General features: G+C 54.6%; 1 protein-coding gene across 2 annotated transcripts; it reads left to right on the top strand.

The window, feature by feature from the left end:
* The first annotated feature begins 64 nt into the window (after positions 1–64).
* usp37 (ubiquitin specific peptidase 37) lies at positions 65–14,271 on the top strand. Of its 2 annotated transcripts, none has more exons than XM_042336020.1 (24): positions 65–121; positions 1,477–1,688; positions 2,333–2,504; positions 2,892–2,992; positions 3,112–3,299; positions 3,701–3,778; positions 4,316–4,413; positions 4,606–4,696; positions 5,137–5,298; positions 6,022–6,153; positions 6,622–6,745; positions 7,117–7,301; positions 8,674–8,791; positions 9,177–9,256; positions 9,563–9,727; positions 10,213–10,278; positions 10,884–11,007; positions 11,404–11,662; positions 11,931–12,085; positions 12,169–12,229; positions 12,492–12,607; positions 13,175–13,244; positions 13,379–13,517; positions 14,045–14,271. In XM_042336020.1, the coding sequence occupies exons 2-24, from the start codon at positions 1,533–1,535 to the stop codon at positions 14,130–14,132; spliced, it is 2,928 nt and encodes a 975-aa protein (XP_042191954.1). In that variant the 5' UTR covers positions 65–121; positions 1,477–1,532; the 3' UTR covers positions 14,133–14,271. The 2 variants fall into 2 exon arrangements, with proteins under 2 accessions (XP_042191954.1, XP_042191955.1); XM_042336021.1 differs by having other exon boundaries at positions 1,480–1,688.
* Positions 14,272–14,629: the final 358 nt, after the last annotated feature.

The following is a 14,629-nucleotide window of genomic DNA, read 5'->3' on the forward strand; positions in this document are numbered from 1 at the left end:
GATTTCATGTGTGTAAATACAACAATAAACTGCAATAAATCACTGGAATCCCGGCAGCCCCCGCGCCGCACAGCATTGTGGGTAACAGCAGCTTCCCGCCATCAGCGCGAGAGAGGAACAGGTACACCCCGTCATGTACTCACACACACACATACACATACATGTACTCACACACACACACACATGTACTCACACACACACATGTACTCACACACACACACACATACATGTACTCACACACACACACACATACATGTACTCACACACACACACACATACATGTACTCACACACACACACACACACATGTACTCACACACACACACATGTACTCACACACACATAACATACATGTACTCACACACACACATACATGTACTCACACACACACACACATACATGTACTCACACACACACACACATACATGTACTCACACACACACATACATGTACTCACACACACACACACACATGTACTCACACACACACACATGTACTCACACACACACACATGTACTCACACACACATAACATACATGTACTCACACACACACATGTACACACACACATACATGTACTCACACACACATGTACTCACACACACATGTACTCACACACATGTACTCATACATACACATGTACTCACACACACATGTACTCACACACACATGTACTCACACACACATGTACTCACATACACACACATGTACTCACACACGTACTCACACACACATACATGTACTCACACACACTCATACATGTACGCACACACACTCATGTACTCACACACACATACATACACTCACACACATACATGTACTCACACACACACATGTACTCACACACACATGTATTCACACACACACATGTACTCACACACACACATGTACTCACACACACGTGTACTCACACACACACACATGTACTCACACACATGTACTCACACACACACGTACTCACACACACACACACACATGTACTCACACACACATACATACACTCACACATATACATACATGTACTCACACACACATACTTACGTATACTCACACATACATATATATGCTCATACATACATATATGTTTATGTACATTCACATAGACACTCATATATATATAATACGTACACACACTAAGAGAGAGAAATGGGTACCGACAGTCAGTGCGTGTATGCATGAATATTTCTCATACATTACATTTCTCATACATTATACGTGTATATAATAATAATAATCCTTGCATTTGATATAGCGCCTTATCACATCTTCGAGATGCCTCAAAGCGCTTCACAGAATGTACTGTAAAGTGAATTGACTGTGTGATTTGTGGGTAAATCTGCACATCATGGAGTCTGTATTGAGGGCTCGGGACTATGAGCGAGGGCACAGGGGGGTGGGGCTGAGTGAAGCGGGTTCTATCCTGAATGTTCAGCCTGAGAGAGCTTTCTGACGTTGACTCTTCGTTGCCTTGTGCTCAGCAGGTTACATGGTTACATGGTTGTGGTAAAGTTGTTGAGAGCCATTAAAATCTGTGATGGCCCTACTGAAAGTTTTCGGTCAGATTCGGATCAACAGCATCCAGACAGGGACGACACGCTGGCGTGAGGGCAACCTGGAGGTGGTGGAGAGGGACAACAAAGCCTCTCTCCTCGTTCGCTTCAAATGTGGCGGCCCCACCAGAACATTCCAGGTACCTCAGGGACTATGGTTCAGTGGAGTCTGACACCTCTGCCTGTGTGGGGGCACTTGTGAGCCAGGCTGGGGGTGCCCTATGTGTAAGCCTGAGGGGAGAGACCCTGTGTGTAAGCGGGGTGGGTGGGTGCAGGGGCGGGAGGCACAGACTGTGAATGTTGATAAATTCCCGGGAAGTGAATGCAAGCCAGGCAGCCCGTCAGGTCTGGGCTGGTGTTTCCCTCCACATGTTTTACCTAATTTAATCCACTCACCTGCTGCTCCCCCAGACTCTCTGAGTATCTAGCTAAATCCTTTTAAACAAATTGATGAACGCTCCTTCAACAAGGGTTTGTGGCAGAGAATCTGGCAGCGATCACCCTATGCCACTCTGTCACTGAATCCCAAACACAAACAGCTCTCCCCAGTCACGCACTCACTAACTCAAGGTTACTGTGTGACTAGTTGTGTGTATTAATGAGGTTGCTGTATGACTAGATGTGTGTATTAATGAGGTTGCTGTATGACTAGATGTGTGTATTAATGAGGCTGCTGTGTGATTAGCTGTGTGTATTAATGAGGCTGCTGTATGACTAGCTGTGTGTATTAATGAGGTTACTGTGTGATTAGCTGTGTGTATTAATGAGGTTACTGTGTGACTAGCTGAGCCGCAATGTGAAGACAGTGAAGATGAGCCCCGCGGTGAAGCAGGAGACCCGGCTGATGCTGACGCTGCAGGACAAGAGCAGCCTGACCATCGACAAGGCCCCAAGCTCCCAGGCTCAGCTCCTCGTGGACTTCTTGGAGGATCTGAGCAGCGAGAAGCTTCCAAGCGGTGAGTTGTGGCGTTCAGTTTCAGAACCGGCGCATTTTGTGTGTGTGTGTGTGTGTCAGCCCAACTCAGTGTGTGTCAGCCCGGCTCGGTGGGAGCGCTCTCACCTCTGAAACAGAAGATTGTGGGCTCAAGACCCATATTGGGACTTGTAATCACACAGTCTAAGCTGACGCTCCAACACAGCACAGTTGGATAGTCAGAGACACCATCCTTCAGACGAGACGTTAAAACCAAGGTTGGTTTATTTCCTCATCCACAGGACAATCCCACACTCGAGTATGGTATATACTGTAGTTGCTCTCACATCGGAAGCTCAGGGGCGCTGTATATATATGTGTGTGTGTGTGCGTGAGATGCTGACCCTGACGTGTGTTCACTTTCCCTCAGGAATGAAGCTGACCCCGGGATCAGGCAGTTTTGGGGGAACATTGGGGAAGAGGATTCCCTCAAAGGAAAGTCACAGGCAGTTGTGTAACATAGAGAACCAGGTGAGGCAATGGGGAACCTGATTGGGACCCGCTCTGTGCTACAGTGACTGGTGGGGAGTGCTGTGTGCGGGGAAGGGGGAGATGTGCTTCTGTGGCTGACCTCCATCTATGTGTCACAGACCCCAGTGAGGAGGGAGGAGGCTGCGTTGAGGGAGGAAGCTGTGGTGAGGAAGTCTCCAGCAGGGCCAAGCAGGGCTGGGCTGCGGCCGCCTGTGCCGGTGGTGGTGACGGTTCCCGGGAACAGCCGGAGCGGATCCCAGAGCCCCAGCTCTTACAGTAACAGCCGGAACATCCTGGCAGAGAACAGGTGGGAAACAGCAGCATCAACAGCCAGTCACTAGGAGGTTGTCACTGTGGAGCTCACTGAACTGTCTCACTTGCTGCCTGTTTTGGGGGCACAGTGGGTGGGTCAGTATATGGGGGCTGTATAGGGGGCACTGTGTGAGTGGGGCTTGTCACTGTAGGGTGGAGGGCGCTATGTGAGGTGGGCGTCTTGCTTGCTGCCTGTTTTGGGGGCCTGTGGGTGGTGGGGGTGGGGGTTCAGTGTTGGGGGGGGGCTGGTTGTATGTGGGGGGTTGTGGAGGGGGAGCAGTGTGTGGGTGTGGATCATGGTGGGGGGGTTGCTGCGTGTGTGGGGGTGTTTGTCACTGTGGTGGGGGGCACTGTGTGAGTGGGGAGGAGTCTCACTCGCTACATGTTTTGCTTAAGGAGTGAGAAGAGGAAGAGGCTTCCGGCCCCAGAGCCAGAAACGGCTGAAGATTATCCCAAAGAGAATGATTCCTCCAGGTCAGTTACAACACCAGCTGGGTAACGGGGGAAGGTGAGGGGAGAGGGTGACAGTGTGGGAGAGAAGGTTGAGAGCTTGGCTTAAAATGTGTGGAGGGGTGGGAGGAGGGAGAGGGTGACCAGGGACCGGGAGGTAAGAGGGAGAGAGTGGTGGGAGGGTTGAGGAGAGGGTGAGGTTTAAGAGCTCGGCTCGGTAGAGGTGAGGAGGGAGCAGGGGGGAAGGGCTAAGGAGTGGGAAATTAACGGCTAGGCTCGGTCCGGGGGTAGAGAGAGGGGGAGGTGGAGGATGAGGTGGGGGAGTTGGGTGGTGGAGGATGGCTGGCGGGGGGGTTGTGGGGATGCGGATTGAGGGCTCGGCTCAGGGTTAGAAATAAGGGAGGGGAGGGTGAGAGGGGTGGCGGGGGAAATAGGGTAGCTAGGGTTAATGGCTCGGGCTGGGGATAGAAGGGGAAGGGTTGGGGGGTGTTGAGGATGGGTTACAGGTTGAGGACTCGGCTCGGGCTGGAGGTAGAGTGACCATGGCTGGAATTTCCACAGCAATAACCAGGCCTGGAGCGACACTGGCCGGAGGTTCCTGAGCAGCAGCCGTGACAAACAGCTCAGCCTCCGTCAGGCAGAGGATAATAAGCCGAATGGTGAGTGTCTGCCCTGGGCCACAGATCCCGGTACCCTCCTCACCTCACATTCCCCCCAGCCCCACGTGCTCTAGATGTAGTGATATCATCACTGACAGCCCCCTGCCCAGACCCTGGGGGGGGGGGCGTGCTGCTGCATACTGGGAGAGAGGGCTAAGAGCCTGGTGTCATGTGACTGTGTCTCCTTCTCAGGGCCGCTGTCGTTGCCGGTGCCATCGGCCTCTTTCTACGGCAGCAAAGCCTCAGCCAGGGATTACACTACTGGGAATTCAGTGCTCGACAGGTAAGCTCTGTGTCAGCCCCTGGGCAAACTCCCAGCGTCTGAGTGGGGTGGCGGTCAGGGTAAGCTCCCAGTGAACTGTGAGGGTGGTCAGCCTTGGACAAGCAACTTTGACTGCTGGCTTTCTTCCTGTGAAAGGGGGAGGTGGGTGTGCTTTGTTGTGTGTCCTGGTAACATAAAGCCCACATTGAGACCTTTGAGGCTGAATGAATGAAGCTGTAAAGTATCCAGTGGTGTTGATGTGTCAGCCTGGCTCCCTCCCCTGAGCAGCAGGTTATGGGGTGGTGACTTGCTGATTTATTATCCATTCTAAATCCTGCGTGTGTGTCTCTCTCGCTCTATCGTTCTGCCTGTCTGTATCTGTCTCTGTGTGGGTATGTGTCTGTCTCTCTCTATCTGTCTGTGTGTCTGTCTATCTCTCTCTCTCTCTCTGTGTCTCTCAGGACCAGCCTTTCAAGCCAGAATCCTTCAGTAAAAAAGACCCCAGGATTTTTGCCTCAGCCGAGCCCTCAGTCTGCAAAGCGACTGCGTCTCAATCAGGATTATGCCGGCTGGAACAAGCTGAGAGTCCAGCCCTCCACACAGCAGCCACAGCAGCTGCAGGGGTGAGTACAGCACAGCACAGAGCAGGGAAACACCACCTGCAGAAATGTGACAGTGAGGCCAGAGCTGTGTGAGAATGGATTTCAGTTTGTGGAGTCCTGTAGTGTGAAGAGGACCCGGGTTCGATTCCTGGGCGAGGCGTAACCTTAGTCAAGTTTCCTTACTCCACACGCCTCTGCTTACCAGCAGTACGTAGAAATTCGGTTGTTAGTTGATTGGCAGATCACTTTTCCTGGGGTATTAATTAATAATAATAATCCTCGCATTTGATATACGTCTCAAAGCGCTTCACAGAATATACTGTAAAGTGAATTGACTATATTTTGTGGGAGAAACGCTTCCCTTCAATTTAAATAATAATAATAATAATTTGGTCACTCAATCTATGACTGTTTGTGGGACGCTGCTGTGTGCAATTGGCTGCCGTGTTTCGCCCACAAAATACACAGTCAATTCACTTTATTCTGTGAAGCGCTTTGAGATATCTCGAAGACGTGATAAGGTGCTATATCAAATGCAAGAATTATATTATCAGTTACTGTAAACTTATGTGAGACTGTATAGCTGATGGAGGGTATAGTGTGTGTATGTTGTGTGTGGGGTGAGGGTGTGTGCGCGGGGGTGTGTGCATGCACGTGGGGGGTGTGCCCGGGGTGTGTGTGTGGAGTGGGGGTGTTGTACATGTGCGGGTGGACTCCTGTAACTGGATTCCCTCTGAATGGCAGGTTCTCTAACCTGGGGAATACCTGCTATATGAACGCTATCCTGCAGTCGCTGTTCTCCCTGCAGTCGCTATCCATTGATCTGCTGAAGCAAGGCATTCCCTGGAATAAGATACCAACCAACGCACTGCTCAAGTGAGGCTGGCTGGCTGCTGGGTTCGGGGAGGGGGTGGGGGCAATGATGGGAGTTAGGGCTGTGGGATGGGAGGGGCAGGCAGTGAGGAGATTTGGGTTAGGGTTGTGGGGGCACGGGACGGTGGGGGGCGGGCAGGCAGTATGGAGAGTTGGGTTGGGATGGGTGGGATGCAGTGACGGGTTATGGATGTGGGGGAGCTGGGATGGGGGGGCCAGGCACTGTGGAGAGTTGGGTTGGGGATGACGGAGCAGTGAGGGAGGTTAGGGCTGTGGGGGCGCAGGAGGTCCAGGCAGTGTGGAGAGTTGAGTTGGGGTCCAGGGTGCAGTGAGGGGGCTTAGGGCTGTGGGTGGGGGACAGGGGTTCCAGGTGGTGTGGAGAGTTGGGGTGGGGGGTTTGGTGGGGAGGTTGGGTGGTGGGCGGGGGGCAGCGAGGATGTTAACCCTATGATGTTGTGTTGCCCTCGGCAGGCGCTTCGCCCACCTCCTGGCCAAGAAGGACAACTGCAGCCCAGAGATGAAGAAGGAGCTACTGAAGAAGGTGAAACACTCCATCTCGGCCACGGCAGAAAGGTTTTCCGGTTACATGCAGAACGTAAGCCTTGCTCAGAGCCCCCCAAAGTGTCACTGTCAGCCTCAGAGACTCACTGTGTGCAGCCGGGATCACAGTGTTGATGTCAGTATTTGAACAATTGTCATTACGATTTTATTTTCACATTCGGGGGATGTCAGTGCATTGACATCGGCTCAGCACCGACTCTGGCCCTGTTGTTAGATCGTAGTGCTGCAGTACGTCCTCTCTACCAACAGAGGGAGCAGTACTGCACACTGAGGGCTTTGTAGTAATGATAATAATCCTTACGTTTACTATAGTGCCTTATCAACCACGTTGTCAAGACGTCTCAAAGCGCCTCACAGGTTCTCGTGTAAAGCCAGTCGGCTGTTTTGTGGCTGCTGTGTTTGCAGGACGCCCACGAGTTCCTGAGCCAGTGTCTGGACCAACTGAAGGAGGACATGGAGCGGCTGAACAAGAGCTGGAGGAACGAGCAGGAGCCGGGGGGTGAGGGTCCAGCGGCTCACACCAAGCTCTATACCTGCCCCATCGTCTCCAACGTGGAGTTTGAAGTTTTACACTCAATCAGCTGTAAAATGTAAGTGAACCAGAGCAGATGTGTGCGAGTGTGTGTGTCTAGGTGGGGTGGTGTGTGTGTGTCTGGTTGGGGTGTGTGTGTCTGGGTGGAGTGTGTGTGTGCCTGTGTGTATGGGTGTATGGGGGGCGTGGGGTGAGGTGATTGAGGCTGTATGTGTGTGAGGCACAGTGGCTGTGTGTGTGTGTGTGGGAGGTGTGGGGGTTGAATGAGGTGGTTACTGTGTGTGTGGTGGAGGTGTATCCAAGCCATGAACCACTCTGCCTTCCGTCACCTCTGTTACATCGCCCGACTCCGCCACTACCTCACCCCTCAGGCGCTGAAACTCTTGTTCATGCCTTCATCACCTCCAGGCTCGACTATGCAAACTCCCTGCTTGTCGGCCTTCCCAAATCCTCCCTCCACAGCTGAAGATAATCCAGAACTCTGCAGCCCGTGTCCTCTCTCGCACCAAACTCCGTGACCCCTCTCCCCCATTCTCGCCCGACTCCATCGGCTCCCTATCCTTCAGAGGTTTAGCGCTTTGGGACTTCCTCCCGATGTGAAAGGCGCTCTATAAATGTAATTTTGTTGTTGTTTAAGATCCTGGTCCTCACCTACAAAGCCCTCCATGTCCTCGCCCCACTCTACATCTGCGACCTCCTCACCCCCTATCAACCCGCCCGTTCCCTCCACTCAGCTGGCTCCGACTACTCCACGTCCCCCGACACACCCGCCCCACCATTGGCTGGAGAGCCTTCAGCCACTCTGCCCCCAACCTCTGGAATTCCATCCCCCAATCATTCCGCCTCTCCCCCCCCCCCGCCCCCACTTAGCCTCCTTCAAGTCCCGCCTCAAATCCCTCCTCTTCGACCATGCCATTGATCACCCCCCTTGCCCTCCCCTCCCTTCTCCCCCCCCCCTGACCCCAGCTCGGGTCTGAAATGCTGTACACTGTCCAGCGCCCGGGGGAGCTGTGTGCGCGTGGGGGGGGGGAGGCGCTGTGTGCGCATGGCGGGGGGGCTGTGTGCGCGTGTGGGGGATGTGTGCGTGTGTTGAGGGCGTTTGTATCTGGGGTGGTGTCTGGATTGGGTGTGTCTGAGTTGGGTGTGTGTGTCTGGGTGGGGTGTATGTGTGTCTGGGGTGGGGTGTGTGTGTCTGGGGTGGGGTGTGTGTGTCTGGGGTGGGGTATTTGTGTTTGTCTGGGGTGGGGGGTTGTGTCTGGGGGTGGGGTGTGTATCTGGGGGTGGGATGTGTGTGTGACTGGGGTGGGTGTGTCTGGGGAGGGGTTGTGACTGGGGAGTGTGGGGTGTGGGGGTGGAGTTGTCTGTGGGGTGTGTTTATGTGGGGTGTATGTGGAGTGTTGTATGAGGAGGTGACGGTTTCTGCGTCACAGGTGCTGTGAAACCGTCACTAAGCGAGAGCAGTTTAACGACCTGTCCATTGACCTCCCGCGACGACGGAAGTCGCTGCCTCCACGATCCATCCAGGATTCTCTGGACCTGTTCTTCAGGGTGAGTGACTGAGGGTCCATCTCACTGACTGAGTGACACTGGGCAGCCATGTCTCCTGATCTCAATATAAATTATCTGCATTCTCTAGGTTTGCTGAGGACCGTTAACAAGAGGGAATGTGGTTAGCAATGAAGGAAATTGTAAACAACTTCAGGAGATGAATAGACGAGGACTGGTCAATGGGACAGAAAGAATTGCTCTTTTAAAAGGGCTGTTTCCCATAGAACCAGAAAGATGTACAGCACAAAAGGTGGCCCTAACCCTTTAAGATGTGCAGCAATGCTCTGATCCCCACCTTGTCCGTGTGCTTTGGTGTGAGTGTGTAAGCTTTGTCGTTCGGTACAACCTGCTGCTGGTATTTAGTCGTTCCCATGTTCTGTTGCAGGCTGAGGAGATCGAATACGCCTGTGAGAAATGCCAGGGCAAAGCTGCTGTAGTCACTCACAAATTCAGCCGCCTCCCGAGGTCAGTGCTGTGTGTAGTGTGGTCTTTATCTTGTCTGTCACTGACCTGGGAGTGTGGACGCACAGTGTAGAGGGAGCTTCACTGTGTCTGTAACCCTGACCTGGGAGTGTGGACGCATAGTGTAGAGGGAGCTTTACTGTGTCTCTAACCCTGACCTGGGAGTGTGGACGGACAGTGTAGAGAGAGCTTTACTGTGTCTCTAACTCTGACCTGGGCGTATGGACGGACAGTGTAGAGGGAGCTTTACTGTGTGTAAGCTGTACGGACAGTGCTCTCTCAGTGACTGTGTGGATATGCTGGTTACAGGGTACTGATCCTCCACCTGAAGAGGTACAGCTACAGTGTGGAGTTGTCAGTGAGCAGTAAGGTGGGGCAGCAGGTGAAGATCCCCAAGTACCTGAGTCTCCAGGCTCACTGCAGCGAGGGCACACGGGAGCCATTGGCTCTGGCTTCCAGCTCACAAGGCTCAGCGTGAGTGTGTGTGTGTGTGTGTGTGATAGAGAGCACGGGTGGGGAGTCACAGCTGGAGGGGAAGGGGGAGCTCAGCAGTGGGTGTAGGTGGGGGGAGTGGGCGCTAAGCGGGTGGGTTAACAATTAAAAATAATAATCCTGGTATTTGATATAACGCCTCATCATGTCTTCAAGACGTCTCAAAGCACTTCACAGAATATACTGTAAAGTACAGTGACTATATTTTGTGGGCAAAGCATGGCAGCCAATTGCACACAGCAGCTTTCCCACAAACAACCATGGGTTGGGGGTCGTCTGAGCGGATGTGGGCGGGGGAGGGGTGTTGAAGAGGGTATGCAGTGGGGGCTGAGCGGGGAGGGGGGCTGACCAGGGAGGGGTATTGGAAGAGTATGCAGTGGGGCTAAGTGGGGAGGGGTGCTGAGCGGGGAGGGGTGTTGAAGAGTATATGCAGTGGGGCTGACATAAACCCTTGTGTTGCTTTCCAGGCCACAGCCTCTCAAAACCTCACAGTCACTGAACTCCTGCACAGCCCTTCCCTCCACACTGGCCAGGTGAGTGGTCACTGCTGTAATTGTGGGGAGAAACTGGGCAAGAAACCATCTAAAGAGATGAGCCCCCTACCCCGCCCACACTCACACACAGGCTGTTACAGTCCCAGCACGAGGCGTCTTGTGTGTACAGGCTAAGCTGGTTTGTGTGTATGTGTGTGTGTGTACAGGCTAAAATGGTTAGTGTGTGTGTGCAGGCGAAGATGGTTAGTGTGCGTGCAGGTTAAGCTAGTTAGCGCGTGTGTGTGTATAGGCTAAGATGGTTTGTGTATGTATGTGTGTCAGGCTAAGCTGGTTAGTGTGTGTGTGTCTACAGGCTAAGCTGATTAGTGTGTTAAGGCTAAGATGATTTGTATGTGTGTACAGGCTAAGCTGGGTAGTGTGTGTGTACAGGCTAAAATGGTTTGTGTATGTGTGTGTACAGGCTAAGCGGGTTAGTGTGTATGTGTATAAGGGATATGGGGAAATAGCGGGAAATTCGAATTGACAGGATTAATTGAAGTACAGATCAGCCATGATCTATTTAAATGGCGGAACAGGCTCGAAAGGCTGAATGGCCTACCCCTGTTCCTATGTTCCTAAGGCTAAGCCGGTGTTCTCTCTGACAGGAAGTACAGCTTTAAGCCTGCGGTAGTGTTGCTGGACTCTGACAGTGAGGAGGAGCAGCTGAGACGGGCCATGTCGCTGAGCCGGCAGCTAAACGAGCAAACACCGGACACGGAGCCCCAAACGGTCAGTCACTCGCCCTTGTCATCCCCCAAACCACTGCCCCCATTACCCCCAAACCACTGCTCCCGTCACCCCCCCAAACCACTGCCCCCGTCACCCCCAAGCCACTGCCCCCGTCACCCCCAAACCACTGCCCCCGTCACCCCCAAACTACTGCCCACGTCACCCCCCAAACCACTGCCACGGGGCACCTTCATCCTGCTCCACCCTCTCACCAATAGCACTCCCTCGCCCTAATTTACCTGCCCCTCACCCCGCCAGCCCCCAGCTCCCTCAGCCAGCTCACTGCTGTGTGCTTTCCCAGTTCCCAATCGAAAATACTAATCATTGCATTTGCTCGAGCGCCTTAGTCACATCATGTTGTGGAGATGCCTGGGTGTAACGCTGCTCTCTCCCCAGGCAGTGAAGGGCAGCCGGCAGGAGGCTGAGGGGCCGGGGTCAGGGCTGCACACGGTGCTGGACGGGCTGACTGAGGAGGAGGTGCTGGCGGTTGTGTTGGAGATGAGCAGGCGGGAGAGCGTCCAGGCCGGGAGCTCAGAGCGGGAGGACAAGCCGAGCAGCAGCCCTGACACCGGTTTTGGGGAGGACGAGGCCCAGGAGTTCCCGGAGCAGCCAGTGACCATGGAACCTGAGGCCGTGAGGTCCAGCGCGCACCCAGGTGTGAGGGTCAGCGCGCGCACCAGTGTGAGGCTAGTGACAGGGAGCGGGGACTTGTTAGTGAGACAGCTCGACTGATGAAGGAAGAAATGAGGATTGTGTGTGGGGGGGACTTTGTGTGTGTGTGTGTGTGTGTGTGGGGGGGAGGTGGGGCTGACACAGGCAGTCACTGTGTGTGTGTGTGGGAGGTGGGGCTGACACAGGCAGTCACTGTGTGTGTGTGGGAGGGGGGCTGCTGACACAGGCAGTCACTGTGTTGTGACCGACAGAGGCTGTGTCTGTGGGGAAGGATGGCGATGAGAACAAGGAGAACAAGACACCTGATGGCTGGTGTGAGGGAGACTGGCTACAACAATACCAGCTGGACAGGGAGCGAGAGGAGCAGGAGCTACAGCAGGCACTCGCTCAGAGCCTCCAGGAGCAGGTCAGCCCGCAGAGCAATGGCGAGGGCGAGACGAGGGCGGGGCTGTGAAGGGCAGAGCTGACATTGTTACCTCCTGCCCACAGGAAGCTCGCGACCTGAAGGAAGACGATGATCTGAAAAGGGCGACAGAGTTGAGCTTGCAGGGTAACCTCCCGCCCCCCTCCCCTGCGCCACACACTACCCGCCGCACCCCCCACCCCGCACACACACTGCCCTCCCCCCCACACACACTGCCCTCCCCCCACCCACACACACTGCCCTCCCCCACACAAACACACTGCCCTCCCCCACACAAACACACTGCCCTCCCCCACACAAACACACTGCTGCCCCCCCACCCGGCGTGAGTGACTGGCTGATGGTTACAGTGTGTGTGTGTGTGTGTGACTGTGGCTGATGGTTACAGAGTGTAATAGCTCCTTTGGGGAGTCGCTGGGGTCTGACGAGGATTCTGGTAACGAGGATGGGGATTTCCTGGATGTGGATTTCTGTCAGAACGCAGAACTCAAGCGGTGTACAGAGGTGAGCATCTCCCCTGGGTGGGGGGGTGGGGGGGTGGGGAGGGGGAGGCAACTGCATATGTGTGGGGGAGAGAGGATGTGTGTTGGGGGGCAGTGTATGTGGGGGAGAGTGTATGTGGGGGAGAGTGTGTGGGAAGGGGGCAGTGTGGGTGAGGGGTCTGTGTGCATGGTGGGGCTAACCCCCTGACAACAATAACAACTTATACATATAGCGCCGTCCACGGAGGGTAGCACCTCAGAGCACTTAACAGTGGCGGAGCCTGATTGAACCGGGTGGGGTGGGCGGGGGTTGTAACAGGATCGAAGAGGAAGGTTTTCAGGTGGGACTTAAAAAAGGCAACAAGGGGGCAAGGAGGAGGGAGTGAGGGAGCGTGTTCCAGAATTTCGGGTGTAGTGGCTGAAAGCGTGTTCTCCAGTGTGGGACGGAGGGTGCGAGGGACGAGCAGGAGGCGGTGCAGTCGAGCTGAGGCGCCCGGTGGTGGATTGGGTAGTGAGGAGGTCGGAGAAGTCGGGAGGTGGAGGGAGTGGGGAGATTTGAACACAAGTGTGATGGGCTGTGTCTGTGCAGATGGAGGAGCTCAGTCATTCCTATCGGCTCATCAGTGTGGTCAGTCACATCGGCAGCTCCTCCTCCTCTGGTCAGTGTAACACGTGCTACTCACACTGATACAAGTCACATTCATTCACACGCCGCTCCGCAGTCATTCACACTGACACGGCACTCACTGCCACTCACACTCACACACCCACATGCTGTGCTGTCCTCCCGCAGGGCACTATATCAGTGATGTGTTTGACATAAAGAAGCAGACGTGGCTGACGTACAACGACCTTGAGGTGTCTCGCACGGCGGAGACCAGCGTCCAGTCCCAGCGGCAGCGAAACGGCTATATCTTCTTCTACATGTGCACGTGAGTATCTGTCACCGCGACAACCCCCCACCCCCACCCCCACATATTGTCATACAGCGCTGAGCCCCTCACCCCCACATACACACACAGGCATACATACCCCCAGTGCAGCCCCTCTCCCCCCCCACACCACACACACACAGGGCAGTTCACTGTGTGCTGTGCTTTGATGCCAATCTCTGCTGTAAAGCTGTTCTATGCTGTGGGGCTGTGCTCTAAAGCTGTGCTGTGAGGCTGTGCTGTGGGGCTGAGGCTGTGCTGTGGGGCTGAGGCTGTGCTGTGGGGCTGTGCTGTGGGGCTGAGGCTGTGCTGTGGGGCTGAGGCTGTGCTGTGGGGCTGTGCTGTGTGGCTGAGGCTGTGCTGTGGGGCTGTGCTGTGGGGCTGTGCTGTGGGGCTGTGGCTGTGGCTGTGCTGTGAGGCTGTGCTGTGGGGCTGTGGCTAAGGCTGTGCTGTGGGGCTGTGGCTGAGGCTGTGCTGTGAGGCTGTGCTGTGGGGCTGTGCGGGATAACGCTGTCTGTTGGCCTCAGGGAAACACTTGAGGAGTTGGTGGAATTGGAGAGAAGTTCGCAGCCGTTGAGTGCGGAGTGGAGTCGGCCGGTGCTGCAGCCGCTCTGACCGACCCCCACCAGCAGGCGGCGCTGTATCTGGTGACCACAGTGACTGATTGACGTGGACGTCAGTGTCCATTCGTTCTCCCTCGTCTCCGGCCACTGACCGAGCGGCTTCATCGGGAGTCACTCACACGCCGCTAATCCGGGAGGAATCCCACCTGGAATCCCGCAGGACTGTTGGGATGTGTTCTTTTCATGTGTTAATTTTTAAATATATATAAATATATGATAATGTGTGAGTGCCCCCTCCCCCCCCCCCGGCACTGTGTCGCTGTGGGTCAGCCCAGGGCCCGGGGCTACTGGTGAGATTCGGGGGCTGTGGGGGGAGCGCTGGCCGGGGGGGGGGGGGGAGCCCAGGGTCGGCGAGTTCAGTCCCTCCCAGAGCCTCAGCTATTTATGTTACACAGAGCTATTTATGTTGATTGTGGCGGTGGGGGGAGTGGTGTCCAGACCGTTTGGGGACTTTACTTTAATGAGTTTCTTTCCTTGTTTGAATGAGAG

This window comes from Callorhinchus milii, unplaced genomic scaffold, assembly GCF_018977255.1.
Source record: "Callorhinchus milii isolate IMCB2004 unplaced genomic scaffold, IMCB_Cmil_1.0 Scaffold6, whole genome shotgun sequence".
Taxonomy (NCBI): Eukaryota; Metazoa; Chordata; class Chondrichthyes; order Chimaeriformes; family Callorhinchidae; genus Callorhinchus; species Callorhinchus milii.

What these genes read in the sequence shown, in the direction of transcription:
- usp37 (XM_042336020.1), top strand. Translation starts at nt 1,533, where the DNA reads ATGGCCCTACTGAAAGTTTTCGGTCAGATTCGGATCAACAGCATCCAG. An exon ending in AACATCCTGGCAGAGAACAG is followed by an intron (nt 3,300 to 3,700) that starts GTGGGAAACAGC and finishes GTTTTGCTTAAG; the next exon opens with GAGTGAGAAGAGGAAGAGGC. An exon ending in GGGAATTCAGTGCTCGACAG is followed by an intron (nt 4,697 to 5,136) that starts GTAAGCTCTGTG and finishes TGTGTCTCTCAG; the next exon opens with GACCAGCCTTTCAAGCCAGA.